Genomic DNA, 17,977 nt, shown 5'->3' on the forward strand with positions numbered 1-17,977 from the left:
GTGTTTAAAAAACGCGGATAACGGAAAAAGAATTTCTAACTAACGGCCTCTTTATACAAATCAAAAATATCAGATAAGCGCCAACAAAAAAGAGTTGCTCATCTGCCAAGGTTGGAGCAAATACCACAACCTCCCTACTAAATCATTTTTCTACATGTATATTGCACTTGACTGTTTTCCTATCATCCATCTAATAATCATTCGAAAGAAATACGAGACTTGCAGAATGATGAGAGCTCACAGATAGCACGAGAGAAATTTGCCAGGTCGCGAAATTGCAGCAGCCCTTCGGTGCTCTCACAGCTGCTTAGCAGAAAAAGTACATGCTGGCAGCTTCAATTTCCTTCTCTATTTGCAACAAAAGCAGCAATAGCACATTGTATTAGCAAATAGTCTGCACAGGAAACTGCATCAGTAAGGTAAAAATCCTCAAATTCACTCAGTCTGATGCGCCTCTGGCTTCAATCAGTTAACATCACAAAATACTATTAGCATCAACTATCTCCATTCCCTACAGCTGCCACACCACCAACCGGCTTCCCCAAACGACTCTTCAACCCAAGGTGAACAATGACTATGGATCCATATGCCACACATTTGACAACAAAGATCAGGGCATGGTTCAGAATGGGAACACATTTTACAAGGGACAGTGACAGCAGCAGAATCTATGCTAAGTGCATGCTCGTGCTGAAAGTAAGACATATCAGAAAGTCCATCAGATGGAAACCCCAATGATGAGTCAACGTTTTCCGTTAAATTAGCAGATCCATCAATAGGAGGGCCACAATCATCAGATGCAAGCAATTCGTTGAAAGAGAAATAGGTCTGAGGTTCAAACTCCATATCATCAAATTCAAACATCATGCCTTCCTCAAAACCATTTCTTGAAGTATCCCATTCAACCTCAAGAGGCGTGGATAATTCAACATTTGTAGGGTTGTTGGCAAAAGGAGTATCTGCATCCTTCTCTATTCCTCCGTTTCTTCTTACTGGCAGTTTACCACCCCGTTCAGCATTAGCTGGTATATCTTCTGCGGAAATCATTATGTTTCCTCCAAAAAAATCAGCATGGGAAGGATTGCTTGCAAAAGAAGAATCCATATCATTCTCATTCTTTACATGCCTTCTTACAGGCAATTTTTTAGGGCCCAGCACAGACATGGTTGCGGAATTCCATTCACAATCAGCATCTGGAAATTGCTCACTGAATTCTTCTGAAGTAGAAAAAGGAAGAGAATTATCATCTTCTACATATATGTTGTAATCATCTTCTACATATATGTTGTTATCATCTTCTACATATATGTTGTCCTCGTTTGAAGGCACCACTTGAGTAGACATCTCGTTATCCATATGCAGCTCAGAAATCATCCCAGAACCAAACTCCATTCCTGGATTATCTATCTTTGTAGCCCTTGAGCGCGTTCTCTTTTCTTCTAACTGTTTTTTGCTTTCTGGATCCAAATAAGGACAGATAGGTATTCTAGTCCTACGGCATCTAGAACATTTGAACCCCATCACTTCATAAACTTTTGACTCTTCAAGTCCAACAGCATCAGCATGAAACCAATCTGCAAACTCACATTGCATTAATTATTGCACTAAACCTAAAAGTAATGAAACATAAATTCAAGATTAACAGGTAAAAAGAATTCCTCTCAGGAACAAACATACTTGAACAGGTTTCACAACGGATGTACATCAAATCAGGATCGTATGGCTTGCGACAAAGGTGGCAAGTAGGTATGAAAGAATACCCGTCTGGATTGCCCCTCAGTAGTATGTTTCTTAATCTAAAATCCGCACTAGTCTCCTCATTCTTCTTTCTCCAAATGACACCTAAGTTACGCTTTGTCTTTGCTGTGGAGTTTGAAGAATTACCATGCTTCTTCACAGAAGAATGCTTCAAAGAGGCAATGGACGCTGGTGGACGACTAAAATTACCAACATTTACTCCTTTGTTGGCTGATATTGACTTTGGAAAGTATTGTCCTTGCAGGAGTAAAGGACTTGTTGGAGATTCATCACTGCATTTAGCTTGAGAAAGGGCTCTATTTTGGTTACACTGTTTGCAAGTGTTTGTAGTATCAACTGTTGAATTAACTGTACAGTGCTCGTGACAGAACCCTGCAAAATAGATAATATGGATAAACTCCCAGACAACTAGCTAGACTGCATAACAACATGATAGTAACTGATACAAGAAATATGTGATATTATAGTACCTTGGCATGTATTGCACTTGACCGCATACCTGAGAAAGTGAGATCGCATAAATAAATGAACATGAGAAAAAGCAGAAAGAATTTTTGATAAATGCATTACATGGATACCTGAATGGCACATCCGCTTGACATGAAGCACAACAATACTTATCATTGCCATCTCTCTTCTGTACTAGATAAGAGAAGATATCCATACAAGGAGCCCTCAAGGGTTTATTCTGTGTAAATGCCCTTGTGGATTTGTTTGCTGAAGGCAGATCTTTTCCCATTTTTTCTTCATACTCTTTGATAAGATACAAAGGAATCCGCAACTCAGAAAACCAATATTTTTCCTTTCCATCCTGTGTTTTCTCTACGTCTACTACACTCTTCATCACACGAGATGGGAGATGCTTCTGATTCCCAAAAACAACACCATACCTAATCTCATCTTCAACAACTCTTTTGTCGCGTATGTTAGCATTTCTGAAAGATGAAGCTTCTGTTTCTGGACCTTTTCCATCTTGGACACTCTGTTCGGGACGAACAAGGTCACTCCATCTCACATGCATGTCTAGGTACCTCACCTATAGGAAGAAAAAAAAACTTTATTCACTAAGATTGAACATCACAAGAAACACTTGAGCCAGACTTGCAGCAAAAGCTTGTCATAAAAAGCGGAGCTTAAATCTTTATCAAACATATCTCAATCTCAATCACCTGAAGCGCAAGCTGTGATGTTGTCTTACACATATCAACTGCAGCCCGCCAAACAAGCTGCCTATTTCTTTTGGCAGTCTCAGGCCCTTCAGCATAATAAATACCGGGTATCTTTCTTACACCACCTGCAAGAGTATAAGCTGTTAGTGAACTCTCATGGCATTTATATTTGTATTCCACTGATTTATGGCAAGACATAATGGAATTTCTTTCTCTTCGACAAGTGAAAAAATGAAGATTTGCAGTACAAAAAAGGTAATGGGATTATCTCAAAGACACCTTGACGTGCAGCTTTCTTCACCATCCTTCGGGGTAGAGTCCCTTTCTGGAATATAAACTTAGAAATCAAGCCACCTCTCCACCAAGTGAAGTCAGTCAGTATATCCTGGGACTCATCAGCAGTGGCTTCAACAATAGCCATTGGTTTCCTACCACGTCTCCCTGGTTTACGCTTCTGAGTTGATCCAGCAGCTGAAGGAGTGATGGAAGACTCAGATGACCCACCGTCAATAAGCTTCGTCCAATCCACAGAAAATGCAACTAGGCGGATATTCTCCTCAAGCTACAAACATAAAGCCATACACTACATTCATCAGCATGGAGAACATGATAATCTATAGATAAAATCATATGTAGGAAGTAGTAATAGATGTCAAATGTTAGGGCATATAATAAAGTATCTACCCTTCGAATTATTCTAATAGCACAAACAAAGCCAGATTGCCTAATCCTTCTAAATTCTATAGCAGCCTTCAAATTGCAAAATTCTGTTGGAATTCAAATAATGTGCAACTAAGAAATCAAAGGCTGCGACTTAAGCAAAGTGGAATTTGCCCTTGGTTACTGGATTTCATACTTCAGGTGGAAGATTGATGAACCACAAGCAACATACTCACTTTTCCACATAACACGTTTCTTTGGAAATCTATTTGAAAGAACAAGACACTTTACAAAGTCAAATGTTTCCCTTGGCTTGTAGCAGAGGGGAAATTACTAAAAGTCTTACTCTGAACAATCTCCAGAAAAGAGGCATCTCATTAAACACTAAATGCTCCCTTCCTGAAGTGCATGCAGAGGATATCAACCATCTTTTTCTTCAATGTAATACTACAAGTCAAATTTGGCATTTTTTTTCTTTAATACCCTGGGCATCAAATGAGCTTTACCAAGAGCTCCCTGGATTTTCTTCTCACTTGGACAAACATGACAAAATCTTCCCACAAAATCTGGAACACTTATCCCTGCTGTTATATGGTGGGTCATTTTGAAGGAAAGAAATTCTGGAGTCTTTGAAGAAGGGTCAATATTGTGAGCCTTAAACGTGAACATATATTACTTATGATGAAGAACATGGATGTATATTTTTGCTGAACTTTTGGTGTAACATGGCCGCTACCAATGTTATAAAGTGGGTTGTCAAGACATACTTTCTTAGCTCTTTATATTCTCTACAAAGTTCTCTTTAAATGTACTTACTCCGACTGTTTGCTGGCAACATCAACAAAATATTCAAATTACCTACCAAAAAAAATCCATACAATCGAAAAACATATGATAGACATAAGTTATAAATGTATTGGCTTTCCAACATGAGTCATAACTTATGTAATACATAGTTATGTTACATCAATGGTCGGCCATTTTCAGATTCGATTATAAGTGCATCAGTTAAATGAATTACGCTACCGAGTAGCCCCTAATACTACTAGCATAAAGTACTATCAAAGCTCCAAAACAATAACCAAAATACATTCTTTATCAGTTACTAATATAGTAAATTGAGAAGTGGTAACAAACATTAAGAGAACAACGGAAAAGAAAGTGGACATTATGCTAGCTAACAATAACATAAACAAAATTCTGCAAAAAACTTACTTCGAGCAAAAGAGACTTTATCCCACTGCAACTAGTAGCTTGTTCTGCCTGTTTACGCCATTGCTTTCTAAAAGCTTCACTCTGAAAAGGGCCGTCTATCAGACCAGTTAAGCTCTCCTCCATCAACACAATATATGTGGCAATACCGGGAAGACTTCCCTCACCACCCTTTGCAGGACGTAGGCCACTAAGTATCTTCACAGCCCCCTTAATGGCATTTGATGCTGCAGCATTCAACAAGCATCCTCTCTTACTAGTCACAGGGGCTTTACAACTAAGACACCAACTACATCTTTCCCTTGGTACCTCCACGAGTTTCTTTTCCGTATTCGGCCAGAAAAAACGCATTGCTACTGATGAGAAAGCTTTAGCTTGAAGTAGGAAACTTGCAGACATATGTTTACGCTTAGTGTCTGAAACACGAGTCTCAGAACCCTGGTTTTCTTCAGAAGAAAGGACAGCTAGACTAGCAGCAGCAGATGCAGCAAAATCTCCATGCAGATAACTATTTATATATCCTTGAGGTTTGAAAGATGAACCCATGTATAAGCAACCTCTTCCATAAGACACCGTGACACCAGCATAATTACCACTAGTTTGTTCCAAGTAGTTAATGTGGCTTGAGGTACGTATAGCAGTCTTTACAAAATTTGGACCATTTTGTTCAGTCCACTCAGAAGGAATAAGTTGCTGGTCAACTGAACCAGTACATACAATGGGTTTCACTTGAATTTGTTCAGGTGGCAACGAGTCTGTGGGTGCGGTACTCTGTCTTGCTATAGAATCAATATTTGCCAGACAAAGACCATCAGATCGGGAAACTGCACCTAATTTCGCATTCTGCATATGTTCCATTGATAAGTTGCCTAGAAGAGCATTTCCTTGACCAAATGCAGTGACACAACTTGCAGTATTCTCTTCTCCAAGACTTTCCGTAACCGATGAATTAAGGGATGGCACAAGGGAACCACCTGTTGTGCCTTCTCCTTGCCTCCTAATTTCAGAAAGTTCACCATTAGGGAATATGAAATTGACTGGAAGTTCCCAGTACTGAATAATTCCTTTGCATATTTCCAAATATAAGGCATAATGCTGCACATTGGCACTGAGTGCTTGCAGGACCTTGGTTATGTCTTTGTCATAGTAGTATCTGACATTCGAGTCTGAGCCAGCCAAAGCCTTCAACCTATAATAGACGATTAAAAATACATTAAAAAAGATAACAAGAGGAAGATTTCAGCATGAACTACTTAAGATTACGGGCATTGTATATCTCCACATAGAATATCCCGTAATCAAATACTGCAACTTAACAGAGTCAATAAATATAAAAGTTAAGAGACATACACAAGCAGATGATTGCAAGTACCCATAAAGACTTGTCCGTAGGGATCAACACCAAACACTTCTGATCCTTTCAGAGTTGTTCCCCTGGTAATTTTGGGCTCAAGCTCATTGATTGTGCACTCAGGGCAATACCATGCTCCTTCTGGTATATACATCTTGCAAACACCAATGCACCTACCATGATAAGATGATGGACAGCCATCACAGCAAAGTAAAGTTCCATCCATACCGCAGAGACGGCACTCATCACCATTACCATCTTGATCAACACCGTGAATAGAATCTTGTCCACTGACTTTGGAACCCAAAGAATTAGTATTCAAAGAGATATTTGTTTCACTGTTTTCTTTACTAAGCTTGATGGCCTCTTGGTCCTTGCAGGCAGAAGTTTTAGAGTACCGTGGATGCACTCTGCGTGGTCCAATTACAGGGGCAAAAACTGTACACCCATCTGAATCAATTCCTACCTCTGATTCTTCGCGCATGTCAATTTCTGCTCTTAGCTCTTCAGAATCTAGGACACTGTCGCACAAGATCTGCAGAACGACGAGTTTCCTGCCAGCAGATAATGAGTAGTATTCCTTCTCCAAAGTATGGGGATAAAAATCTTTCCAATCATGTTCATCTGTGTATCCCATTCCCGTTAAATAATGAACTAGATAAGCAGGCCAAGTCATTGTATCAAGCAAGCTCCAATCAACGTTCCTACGAGCAAGCAGCACCAGTTAAGTTTCCAAAATGTACCTTACTATATTGTATAATCTTATATATATATATATATATATATATATATATATAAAGCTAGGAATAGAAAAAGCGATGTGACACCTCTCTTTGGCCAAGAAACACAACTATATCTTTTTGCTCCTTTTTTTTTTTAGTTTTTTCTCTATTTATTCTTATTTTTTCTAAATACATTGCTCAATTAAATGAGGAAAACATTTAAGAAAATAAGTTACCAAGACCTGTTCTTTTCCTATAACTTCTGACTTTTCATTTTCTCGTATACTAAATAATGAAGGAAAGGACGTGATGTTGCAAACCAGAAACAGCCAACATTTCCTTTAAAATTAATTTCATTAATTCCTCTCCTATACTAATAAATGAAGAAACGACGTGATGTTGCAAACTGAAAGAACTAGCATTTCCTCTAAAATTAATTTCATTAATTCCTCTCATTAGTTCTTTACCAAAAAGACCAAACGTATAGGTGGGTTGTATATAATGTTAATTTGAAGTGTTGAACTCAAATTTCAGATCTTCTCTTTGGTCGGTAAATGGGTTTGTCAATGGTCCTTTTTGTTGACGGGTTGTGTTTTTATGGAATGCAACGAGCCAGACAACGGATTCGAAATCCAGAATGAAGGTGTAGTATACTGTGTAAACATGAATGGTATGTGTGGTTGTTATTTTTTTAATCATTTATATTCAAATATTCACCTTCATATTACAGTATAATTCTGTAACAGGGCTGTAATATTTATTTAGTTTTTTAATAATTCATGAGCTTATTTTCATATTGATGCTACATATGTTAAATAGAATTTTTATTTTTATTTTTAATTTCTATTTTTCGTTCCACACTACTTTACCAAGAAAAGGGAAAAAGAGGCGACCTCTAAATTTCATTTCCCCTCAACCCTGAACCGAATCTTCCTTTTTGCCCTCTCTTCCTATTTTTGTATTTATGTTATTGTAAGAATATTTATTTTAATCAATACTACTTCAACTCTCATGTCATTTATTAATATTTTGATATTTTCTAATATTCATTATCAATACAAGAAATCTCGAATCTCGGTTATTACTGCTTCAATTTTTCCTACTCTAAAATATCTTTACTTTGTGCTTATGGGTTTTAACATTTGTTTAATTTTAAATTCTTATGTTTTTTCTGTTTTAGGTCAATGCTCTCAATGAGAGGTCCGAGGCTACAAGTACGTGATTTAATTTATTTTTAATTTTCCTCTATTTCTTTTAGACTTTTTAATTTCTCCTTTTATCTTGTATATTCATCGCTTGCACTTATCAACAATAGAAATTATCATGTTATCCCGTTTAATGTTTATATATGGTAAAACTTGTCATTTTCTTTTCGTAAAAACAAGTACCTTAAGCAATGTATGTATTAACTTGATTACCTAATTGCTAATATTTTTTTGCGCGGGTTGCCCTTCAAAGGCACTGGTCTTTAATTTTTGCCCCTCAAATTGTCAGTCTTCAATTTTTGCCCTTCACCTCAAAACCCATGGGTTCCGGGTTCGAACCCTCGCTCAGTCAAAAATTAAAAAAAAAAAATCACAAGGCAGAGTTTTGGATTCAAACTCTCCCTTAAGGCAGAGTTTGCTACCTTAAGGTAAACTCTGCGTTATACGGTAGCAAACTCTGGCTTACGAAATCCAAACTATGCCTTGCGATTTCTTTTTAATTTTTGACTGAGAGGTGAAGGGCAAAAATTAAAGACCAGCAATTTGACGGGCAAAAATTAAAGACCGCCCCCGAATAAGGGCAATCGTGCAAATTGCCCCCTACCTAATGACCTTAAATAGGAGAAGAGGCTTGAGATTAATTAATGGATAAATAGATAATTTATTGAAGTTAAATCTCGAAGATAAATGTTTAAATAACATTCCTAAAAATATACTACTGATATAAAAATACGTTACTGCTTTAACATAAAACTAACTAATATGTAAGCTGCAAACAAATGTTCATACACTTATCTATTGATATAAAATATTATTACTATGGGAAATGAAGCAATAAAAGAACAAAATAAAAAAATAGGTGATACTAGATGGTGCTAATTTTAAGAATTCTTTTTGATTGAAATGATTATCCAGGAACTAAGTGTTGGGTGATGAAGGGTTAATGAAGATAAGGTTGTGTTAATAATAAAATGGACAAAACTAGGAAAAAAAAAAGGTCTCAAAAGGTTTGTTAAAAATATTTGAATAATTTAGAATTACACAATTGTGAAGAGAATTTGAATATGCGGTTGTCAAAATTTTAGGTTTACTTTTCAATCGAATTTCTTTTTGAATTTAGATATTCAAAGAAAGATCATCATTACATGAATTTTATAAGGTTTTAATAACCGCGCGAAGCACGGACCAGTTTACTAGTTATATAGAAGCTTACATATGCCATCCTGTAAGCACAACTTCACTGGCTCTTGCTTATGCTGAACTAAATACATTAATTGTGCATTTCAAGATCTCCTCCATGAAAGTAGGGTAAAAGGGAATAGTCAAAAAATCCGGTCATTCAACGAAAGTGGACAACTCCTACTGCTTGCAAAAAGGATATATATATTCATCACAAAACTATTCAAGCACATCCCAAACAACAAACAACGTCATACCCTGATTAATTAAGGAAAGACAACTAAACTATCAGGAAAGTATGACATTCAATGCCTTCATACAGGCAAAAATCAAACTGCATGAAGACACACTGTAATGGAACTTCATGTCATAAACTGTCATCTGTATTCTTCTTCAGACAAGTTATCTAGCTTTTAGTTTATTTTACCACGCCATAATCAAGGCATTCTTCAAGTTCAGTGGTGTATTTTTCAGAATGACAGCATAGCAGGGAATACCTCCCAAATTATTCAGACCAAAACAACATAAAAGTAAAACTGATTAGAACTTAGTCCAACAGTTTTTCAAAAAAATAGCATCCATGAAATAGGCAAATACTCACCTTAGGCATTTTGATGCAATCTCGGAACCATCAGATGACAGGTTATCGAGGTGACGCCACAAAACGCGCATAAGAGCAACATGAACAGAGTCCAACAACGTGTTTGGAACGGAACAGTTGAGTGCACCCACAAAGTCATCAAGTCCAAAGGGACTCAAAAACAATGGTGTACTAAACGTCCGTAAAAAGCTATAAATGGACAAAAGGTACGATACATACTCCTCCGGAATCCCAATATTGCCCGAAGATGGAGGCAGTTCAGGTGCAGGAACAAGCGGCGGCTTTTCCACCTCTAAACATAAATCCTGGTCCTCATCATCTTCAGACAAATCACTCAGTGAATTAGCATCAAAATCTACTTCCGTTTTCTCAAGTTTAACAGTACAATCATTCCCCAAATCACACGAAACTGGCACTTCTTCAATCTTATCAGCTACAGAACTTATCGGCTCATCTTTTACCTCTACCATTTCATTTAACTTTTTCTTCCTGTCCAACCATTCACCAACCAACTCATCATCTTCAACCAAAACCTCCTTCAATTCGCCGATATCCAAATCTTCACAATCTCCATCGTCATAATCAACCCTATATAACCCCGAATCGTAATACATAACCTTTCCCAAAAATAACCCATTTCCTTCAAATTCCTTCCTTACATACCTACCCACCAATGCTTTAGGTTTCAATCCAACAGCCCTTTTCTTCCCATCCTGATCAACCTCCACATTTTGTACATCCTTTCTTCTCCTTTTCCTCCCTCGTCTTTCTGATCTGCCCACACCACCCTCCATTCCAAAAAACCCTAACTCAATTTCCGATCCAAAAAAATAAGTGTTCAATAATGTACTTAATTTAAATCGTCAATTTAAGTCATTCACGGCTTAATTACTATAATTAGTCCGCTTTTGCAAACCAACTCTATTTCCGATCCAAAATTTTCCAGCCGTATCAAAATCTGTGCTTCCTTCGCCACACTTTCAACAAATTGAATCAAACTTCAGGGATTTTCCCTTCAGATCTCAAAAACCTAACAACGAAAACAAAAAAAAAAAAAAAGCAAAATCTTAAGTATCTTCGAGAAATATACAAAACCCAACAAAAAAACAGAGAAAATCAGCAAAATCATAAGTATCTTCGAGAAATATGCAAAATCCAACAAAAAATCAGCAAAATCTTAAGTTGCTTTGCATTCTGTCAACAAATCCAATCAAATTCTAGGATTTCTTCCTTCAGATCGCAAAAAACCAACAAAAAAATCAGCGAAACGTTGAAGTATAATCGAAAAATATACAAATCTATTGACCACTCTTGGACAGAAAAAGATGAGTTCAAGGAATAAACAATATATATGAACCAAAATTTCGCTTCCATATCAAAATCTGTGGTTCTTTCGCCACACTTCCAACAAATCTAATCAAATTCTAGGGTTTCTTCCTTCAGATCGCAAAAATTCAACAAAATAACAAACAAAACCAGCAAAATGTTAAGTATCTTCAAGAAATATACAAATCTATGACTATCCATATAGGAAGACTTGGAGATCGAAGATTAGGATAGAAGATTAGTAGGTAGTTGAGTTTGTCGCGTTATGTGTGCGAGAGGTGGGGGGCAAGCCTTTGCATCTCCTTTTCCCTTTTCTTAGTAGTAGTATCTAGGTATTGCGTACAGTATTATCCTTATGTGTGTATTATTATGTGTTGCTCCATTTATTTTCTATCTTGATATTTTGCCGGCCTATTTTTCTTGCAATCCTGCATTGACTATGTTTCTTTTTGAGCCAAGGGTCTATCGGAAACAGCCTCTCTACCCCAAAAAGGTTGAGGTAAGGTCTGTGTACATCCTACCCTCCCCATGGGATTACACTGGGTGGTTGTTGTTTGTTGTTTCCATCTACAGAAAACGACGAGTTCAAGGAATATACAATATATAAAGGAATTGGCAATTAAATCAAGTTTACGTAATATGTGAAACAATTAAATCAAGTTTAATTTAAATTTTTAACTTAAATGAAACGCAAATTGGCAAAATTTCCTTCCATATAAAAAAAACCGTGCTTCCTTTGCCACACTATCAACAAATCTAATCAAATTTTAGGGTTTCTTCCGTCATATCGCAAAAAATCAACAAAATCTTAAGAACCTCTAGAAATATACAAAATCCAACCAAAAAAACAAAAAAAAAAAAAAAAAAAAATCAGCAAAATCTTAATTATCTTCAAGAAATATACAAAATCCAACAGAAAACAAAAACAAAAAATCTTAATTATCTTCGAGAAATATACAAAATCCAATCAAAAAACAAAAAAATCAGCAAAATCTTATGTATCTTCAAGAAATATACAAATCTACGACTACTGTTATACACGAAAACTCAATATATACGAAAAACGCAGTTTCTTCGCACTCTTTCAACAAATCCAATCAAATTCTAGGGTTTCTTCCTTCATATATCAAAAATGCAACAAAAAACTCAGCAAAATATTAAGTTCCTTCGCACAATTTCAACAAATCCAATCAAATTCTAGGGTTTCTTCCTTCAGATCGCAAAAAACCAACAAAAAAAAAAAACAGCAAAATCGTAAAAATATACAAATCTATATCTAACTTTTGATAGAAAAAAAAACGAGTTCAACGAATATATAATATACAAAAACTAACCTTCTTAAAAAATACAAGATATGCGAAACAATAAAATCAAGTTTAATTTAAATTTTGAACAAATCTAATCAAATTCTAGGGTTTCTTCGTTCAGATCGCAAAAAATCGAACAAAAAAAAATATCAGCAAAATCTTAAGAACCTCTAGAAATATACAAATCTATAACTAGACGAGCTCGATGAAAATATACAAAAAAACTGACCTTGTTAAGGAAGAAGCACAAGCACCGCCATTGATTGAAAAGATAGCCCTAAAATGGATAAGAGAAAGGGAAACATAAAAAGGGTTATAACTCTAAAAAAATGAAAAGGGAAAAACTAGAGATAGATTAGATTCTTCAGTAACCAAAGTTTAATGGTGTGGGCTTGGCTTTCTTTTCTGGATATTATTTTCTTTACTATGGTATAACTCAGTGATGACTCGGATGAGTTTTTGAATTTTGAATTTTGTTTGGGGAGGTATAATATCTAAGAAATTTAAAATAACTTAATATTATTAAGAAAAAAATATGTGAAACAATTAAATTAAGGTTAATTTTAGTTTTAAATTTGGGGATTTTTCTGCAACTTTTGACGGTAATTTTATATTTGATTGTTTTTGTTAAGAAAATATTTTTCATCAAATTGGGGTAAATTGACTCTCGTTTACTTCCTGGGTGAAAGTTATTTTCCTTTGCAATTATCTCAACTCTCAATTTTGTATCACGGCTCCGACAAAACACTTGAAAATTATAATCAATTTTTAATGATTAAAAAAATTATCGAGCGGATTTACTAACATTATTATTGATCATTAATAAATATTTTTTTACGAAAAATAATTTTACACTTGAAGAATGTAAAAGTTATAATTGTATTGCTCTTTAAAATATTGGAACATAACTGAAAAATCTTAATATATAACCTCAAAAGGTCGTAAAGTATCATAATGATTCTCAGTTTATATGCGAGACATTCGAATAAATTGTGTTATTAGCAATAACATGTATTTGACCATAAAAAATTTACTAAATCTATGCTAATTCTCTAAGATTAACTTTTATTTCTGAATAATGTACGACATATGTTAATGAGTTAATCCTTGGGAAAAAAAAACCATTATCAACCAATATAAATTCTTGATATACATGCCAACAAAATTGTTGGCAAGTGCCTATATAAAATATTAAAGCAATAAATAAAGGGAGAATGAACAAAAAGGAAGCAAAGCTAATAACCGTATAGTGACAGGAACCTTATTGGCGGGAAGAAAAGGTTTAATGATTTTGTGTTACCCGCCAAACATCTTTGTAACTTTAAAACATACTCGAAAATATTATGCAACAATTTTTTTAGCGTATAACGGTCTAATGTTTTCAAAAGTCACTTGGATTTACATTAATTGTCATAGTTTACTAAATATTATCGTATGTTATGTAGCAACTAGTCAATTAAAGTATCAACATTTAATATCATCTTAGCTTGTTTGGATTTTTGCTACGTATTGGATTGTATCGTGTCGTATTGTTACTTTAAATACATAATTTTTATTTTTTTTACTGTTACGTAAATCTTATTCTATATCGTATTGTCAAATTGGTTGTTATGTAACTATAAAAATTGTCTTTTTATGTAACGATCAATTTGATGTGTCGTGTTGTTACCTTTTTTTCTCTCATTTTGTCGTTACTTATTAATTAATAATTATATTTTACCCTTTACCCTACATTTTTTCATGTAATCTTATCTTGTGCCCTATTTTTTCTTGTTAACATTAATTTTTAAGTTTATTCTTCATATCATTGGGTGTATTATAAAACTACAGAAAATGATACAATCTATCAAAACATTACATTCATCAAAATAATATAATACATTACAAAACGATATGTAGCAACCATCCAAACTAGTTGTGAATAACCATAGTAGAACAACCTTATAGAATTGTGCCATCTATGCTAGTGTCGTTGACAATCTTATTTCATTATAGTGTTAGGGTTTGCCATGAATTTCCTACCTTATTATAATTTTACCATAATTCTATTTTACTTTAAAAAGGTTTCTTGATGGAAAATGTTTTCTTTGTGGAAAGGGATTTTACCATGTCTATCCTTTTCTTGGAGGAGGAGTTTTGGAATTCTATAAATAGGAGATATTCTCTTTTCATAAACAACACAATAACATCCACAATGTAGTCATTTAGAGATTTTTGTTTAGGGGGAGATTATTCTTCCAGTATTTTCTATGCTTTCTTATTAGTCCTCTCATATGTAGGTCAATTGATCAAACCATATTAGAATATTAAGCTTATTTTAGTATAGTTTTTTTTTGTTGTCTAACTTATCGTTATTCAAGATTTGCAATTGTAAGCTTCCGCATGACTCCGTGTTATTTCGATCCCAACATATAGTGCCAGGGAGGATCAATCTCGAGATGTTCGATTTTTTTCCTTCTAATAATATGGGCCTTATTTAATATTTTTCGCAACAACCCAAACATTTATTTTGAGTTTTAGCGCACCATCTTATGTTTTGAGATATTGTATAAGTTAACAATACTATTAGGACCTTGTTGTTATAATTTGGGATGAAACGAGAGACTAAAGATGTTTCAGACCTGTTTTTTTTTCCATTTATGCAGTTGCAATTTTTTTGGTGTAAGCAGTGTTGCCCAATCGCGCAGGGGAACAGCGATTTTGATGGGTTATGTGGAGTTCTCAATGCCATCGCGCAGGGTAGGCGTCATTGTGCTAAGTAAGCGGGTCAAGGTCTATCGACCTTCGTGGTCGCGTTGTTTGGGATTGTCATCAAGTTTCATACGTGTCGTACTGGACCGCGATCGTGTGGGTTAGACCATGATTACGCTGAAGGTTTGTTTCAGGCATAGAAGTTGAGATTTTGGGATTTCATTCGTTGTTTCACTATTTTTTTAGGGTTTTGGAGCTCGGTCTATGATGATTTTGAGCAACGATTTCGATATCTAATTGTAAGTATTTCATGTTCTGCACCAGACCCATATCAGGAGAGCCTACTCAAGCACCCGTCGATACATATGTTTGATTATTTAACAAGCGTTAATGTATTCAATATAAATAAGAACTAATTTTTATATATTTTTCAGGTTCATCCTTTAGCGCCTGCGGTGGCATCTCCCGACGATGATGAGGTCTCATTTTCAGACCCAGATCAGCCTGAGATTCCGAGGGTACCTGCGGGACTAGATCCCAAGAAGAAGTATGTTATGCAGAAAGGCGCAACAGCGAGGGATGATCATGGCTTAGGCTTAGAGCGCCCTCTTATTAAGAGGAAAAAAGGGGACGGAGATGATGGTGAGGGCGGTGGAGATGGTATGAGCCTTAGGCTTAACGATAGTCTCAGGCATACCACACGCGGGACCCATCCACGATAGTGTAGATACAAATAGTGTTGTACAATTTAAGTAAATATTATATATTTTTTGCGTATCTATTTATATTTATAAATATTATCTTAGTCTTTATTATCGTTTATAATGTCACATCCTAAATTGGCAATTAAAAAAAACCGTGACATATTGGAAATAAATTTATGCATTAATTTAAAAATAGCACGAAACCCTAAAACATAAATAACTTAAAGGTAATGACAACAAGTCTTCAAACAAAAATTGATTTCGAGAACTTTTCAACCACTAAAACAACAATCCGAAGTTTTACGTATCCTTGATGTATTGAGCCTATCTTATTAATCGCACAAAAATAAGTAGGGTTCTATATAAAATATTAAAGTTCCGAAGTCTCGAAGCATGATTAATATATGGCTAAAGTACCTAAAAAAGTTTGAAAATGTAAAAGAAAGAGAGTTTAACCAAAATAAATAGGTCCTATAGCGCAGTATTTTACTGCGCTAAAGGAGAGAGGTAATATATTTTAGCACAGTAAAATACTGCGTTAAAGGACTTAACCAAGTCGTTACGGTTAAATCCTTTAACGCAATATTTTCTTTGCGTTAAAGGTACTTTTGTGCCATTTTTTTTCTATTGTATTTTGGTTCAAGTCTTTTTTTATTGAGTCATTTTGATTTAGGACTCTGATTTTGGTGCTGGTTCTGGACTTCTAGTTTGATTGAGATTGGTGTTGTGCTTTTGGGAAGCTGGTGGAGTGTTGTGGTTGATCAAGTTTGAATCTTTATTGCATTTCATGACTTTTAAGTTGCTTTTCTGATGTGTGTTTTAAGTTGTCTATGCATATCTTTTACGCTTTACATGTGCAAAGTGAATTATTGATTTGTGGCTGAAGTACAATCATTTTTGCTTGACTTCAATTATTTATGTGTGAACTTTATTATATATGATTGGAGTTCAATAAAAAATGACTGAACTTCAGGCATATGAAGCTTCATAATTTGCTTTGTTAAAACTAATTTCAGACAGTGTTTATCTGAAGTTGTTGGAAATGCGTACACTTGCAAAAAATTTAAAAGTGGATAAAAATTAAATGACACCGTCAAAATTGAATATCCATGCACTTTTCCCCTTTTAACATTTCTACTTCTACACAATCCATTCTCACTAGCCCATTTGATTCATTGTGCGTTTCAACCCCTTTACACAATAGTAATAAAAATGGTTTGACCAATTCATCAAATCATTACAAGTATATTATTTGCTAATCATAAAAAATCAGCAATTAATATAGTAATAATCAAATATATATGTAAATATAATTAAACATTTTGAAATACAATTAAAGCAAGAAGCTTGATCATAAATGGCAAATTTTTGTAAGCTTGATAAACATGTATGTATGTATTACTATAAGAAGAAGGGAAAAGGGCCAAAAATATCTAAAGATAGATCAATTCGTTATGTTTTTAGCTTGAAAATGTCATTGCCATTACATTTTTGGCTCAAAACTGCCCTCCAACTAGGCAAATAGCTCAAAAAATACTTTTCCTACTAAGGGTTACTCCAAAACTAAAGTGAATATAAGCCCCCGTTTGGCCATAAGAATTATTCACTTCATTCCGGAATTTTCTTCACTTTTTCCTAATCGCGTTTAATATGAGAATTCGAATACCAGTCGTATTCCGAAATACCAAAAACTCAAAAAACTTGCTTTTCAAATTTTTTTCACTTTTTTACAACTACATTTCACCAAAAACTATAATTTCAAAAATTATGACCAAACACAATTCTAACTCCAACTCCAAAATTCTAAAAAAAAGTGATTTTTTTTTTTATATCTATGGACAAACGGGGCCTAAGTCAATTTGGCCCTTGAACCCTTTGGAAAAAGAATAAAAAATAAAACTACTTGTGTCCTAAGAAATTGAGGGACCCTTTTTAGGCGGGAACTTTACTATACGCATGCATTTTCCCGTAAACAAATAAAAAAACCAACCCGCCATTTCTAAACTATACACTTTTTTCCTAAACCCATCTAGGGTTTTCAAATTTTGTCAATTTTCCTCACCAAATTCAAAATTCAATTTTCACAAACAAA

At 34.8% G+C, this 17,977-nt stretch overlaps 1 protein-coding gene across 2 annotated transcripts; it reads right to left on the minus strand.

The window, feature by feature from the left end:
* Positions 1-32: 32 nt before the first annotated feature.
* On the minus strand, positions 33-12,908 carry LOC132065412 (DDT domain-containing protein PTM-like). Of its 2 annotated transcripts, none has more exons than XM_059458804.1 (10): positions 12,720-12,908; positions 9,858-10,887; positions 6,150-6,854; positions 4,803-5,988; positions 3,207-3,489; positions 2,928-3,052; positions 2,337-2,794; positions 2,229-2,257; positions 1,678-2,130; positions 33-1,574 (listed from the first exon to the last, which is right to left on the minus strand). In XM_059458804.1, the coding sequence occupies exons 2-10, from the start codon at positions 10,649-10,651 to the stop codon at positions 499-501; spliced, it is 5,109 nt and encodes a 1,702-aa protein (XP_059314787.1). In that variant the 5' UTR covers positions 10,652-10,887; positions 12,720-12,908; the 3' UTR covers positions 33-498. The 2 variants fall into 2 exon arrangements, with proteins under 2 accessions (XP_059314787.1, XP_059314788.1); XM_059458805.1 differs by lacking the exon at positions 12,720-12,908 and adding an exon at positions 12,518-12,668.
* Positions 12,909-17,977: the final 5,069 nt, after the last annotated feature.

Source organism: Lycium ferocissimum, chromosome 7 (assembly GCF_029784015.1).
Source record: "Lycium ferocissimum isolate CSIRO_LF1 chromosome 7, AGI_CSIRO_Lferr_CH_V1, whole genome shotgun sequence".
Lineage (NCBI taxonomy): Eukaryota > Viridiplantae > Streptophyta > Magnoliopsida > Solanales > Solanaceae > Lycium > Lycium ferocissimum.

What these genes read in the sequence shown, in the direction of transcription:
- LOC132065412 (XM_059458804.1), bottom strand. Translation starts at nt 10,651, where the DNA reads ATGGAGGGTGGTGTGGGCAGATCAGAAAGACGAGGGAGGAAAAGGAGA. An exon ending in CAAGCGGATGTGCCATTCAG is followed by an intron (nt 2,258 to 2,336) that starts GTATCCATGTAA and finishes TCACTTTCTCAG; the next exon opens with GTATGCGGTCAAGTGCAATA. An exon ending in CCGTTGTGAAACCTGTTCAA is followed by an intron (nt 1,575 to 1,677) that starts GTATGTTTGTTC and finishes GTGAGTTTGCAG; the next exon opens with ATTGGTTTCATGCTGATGCT.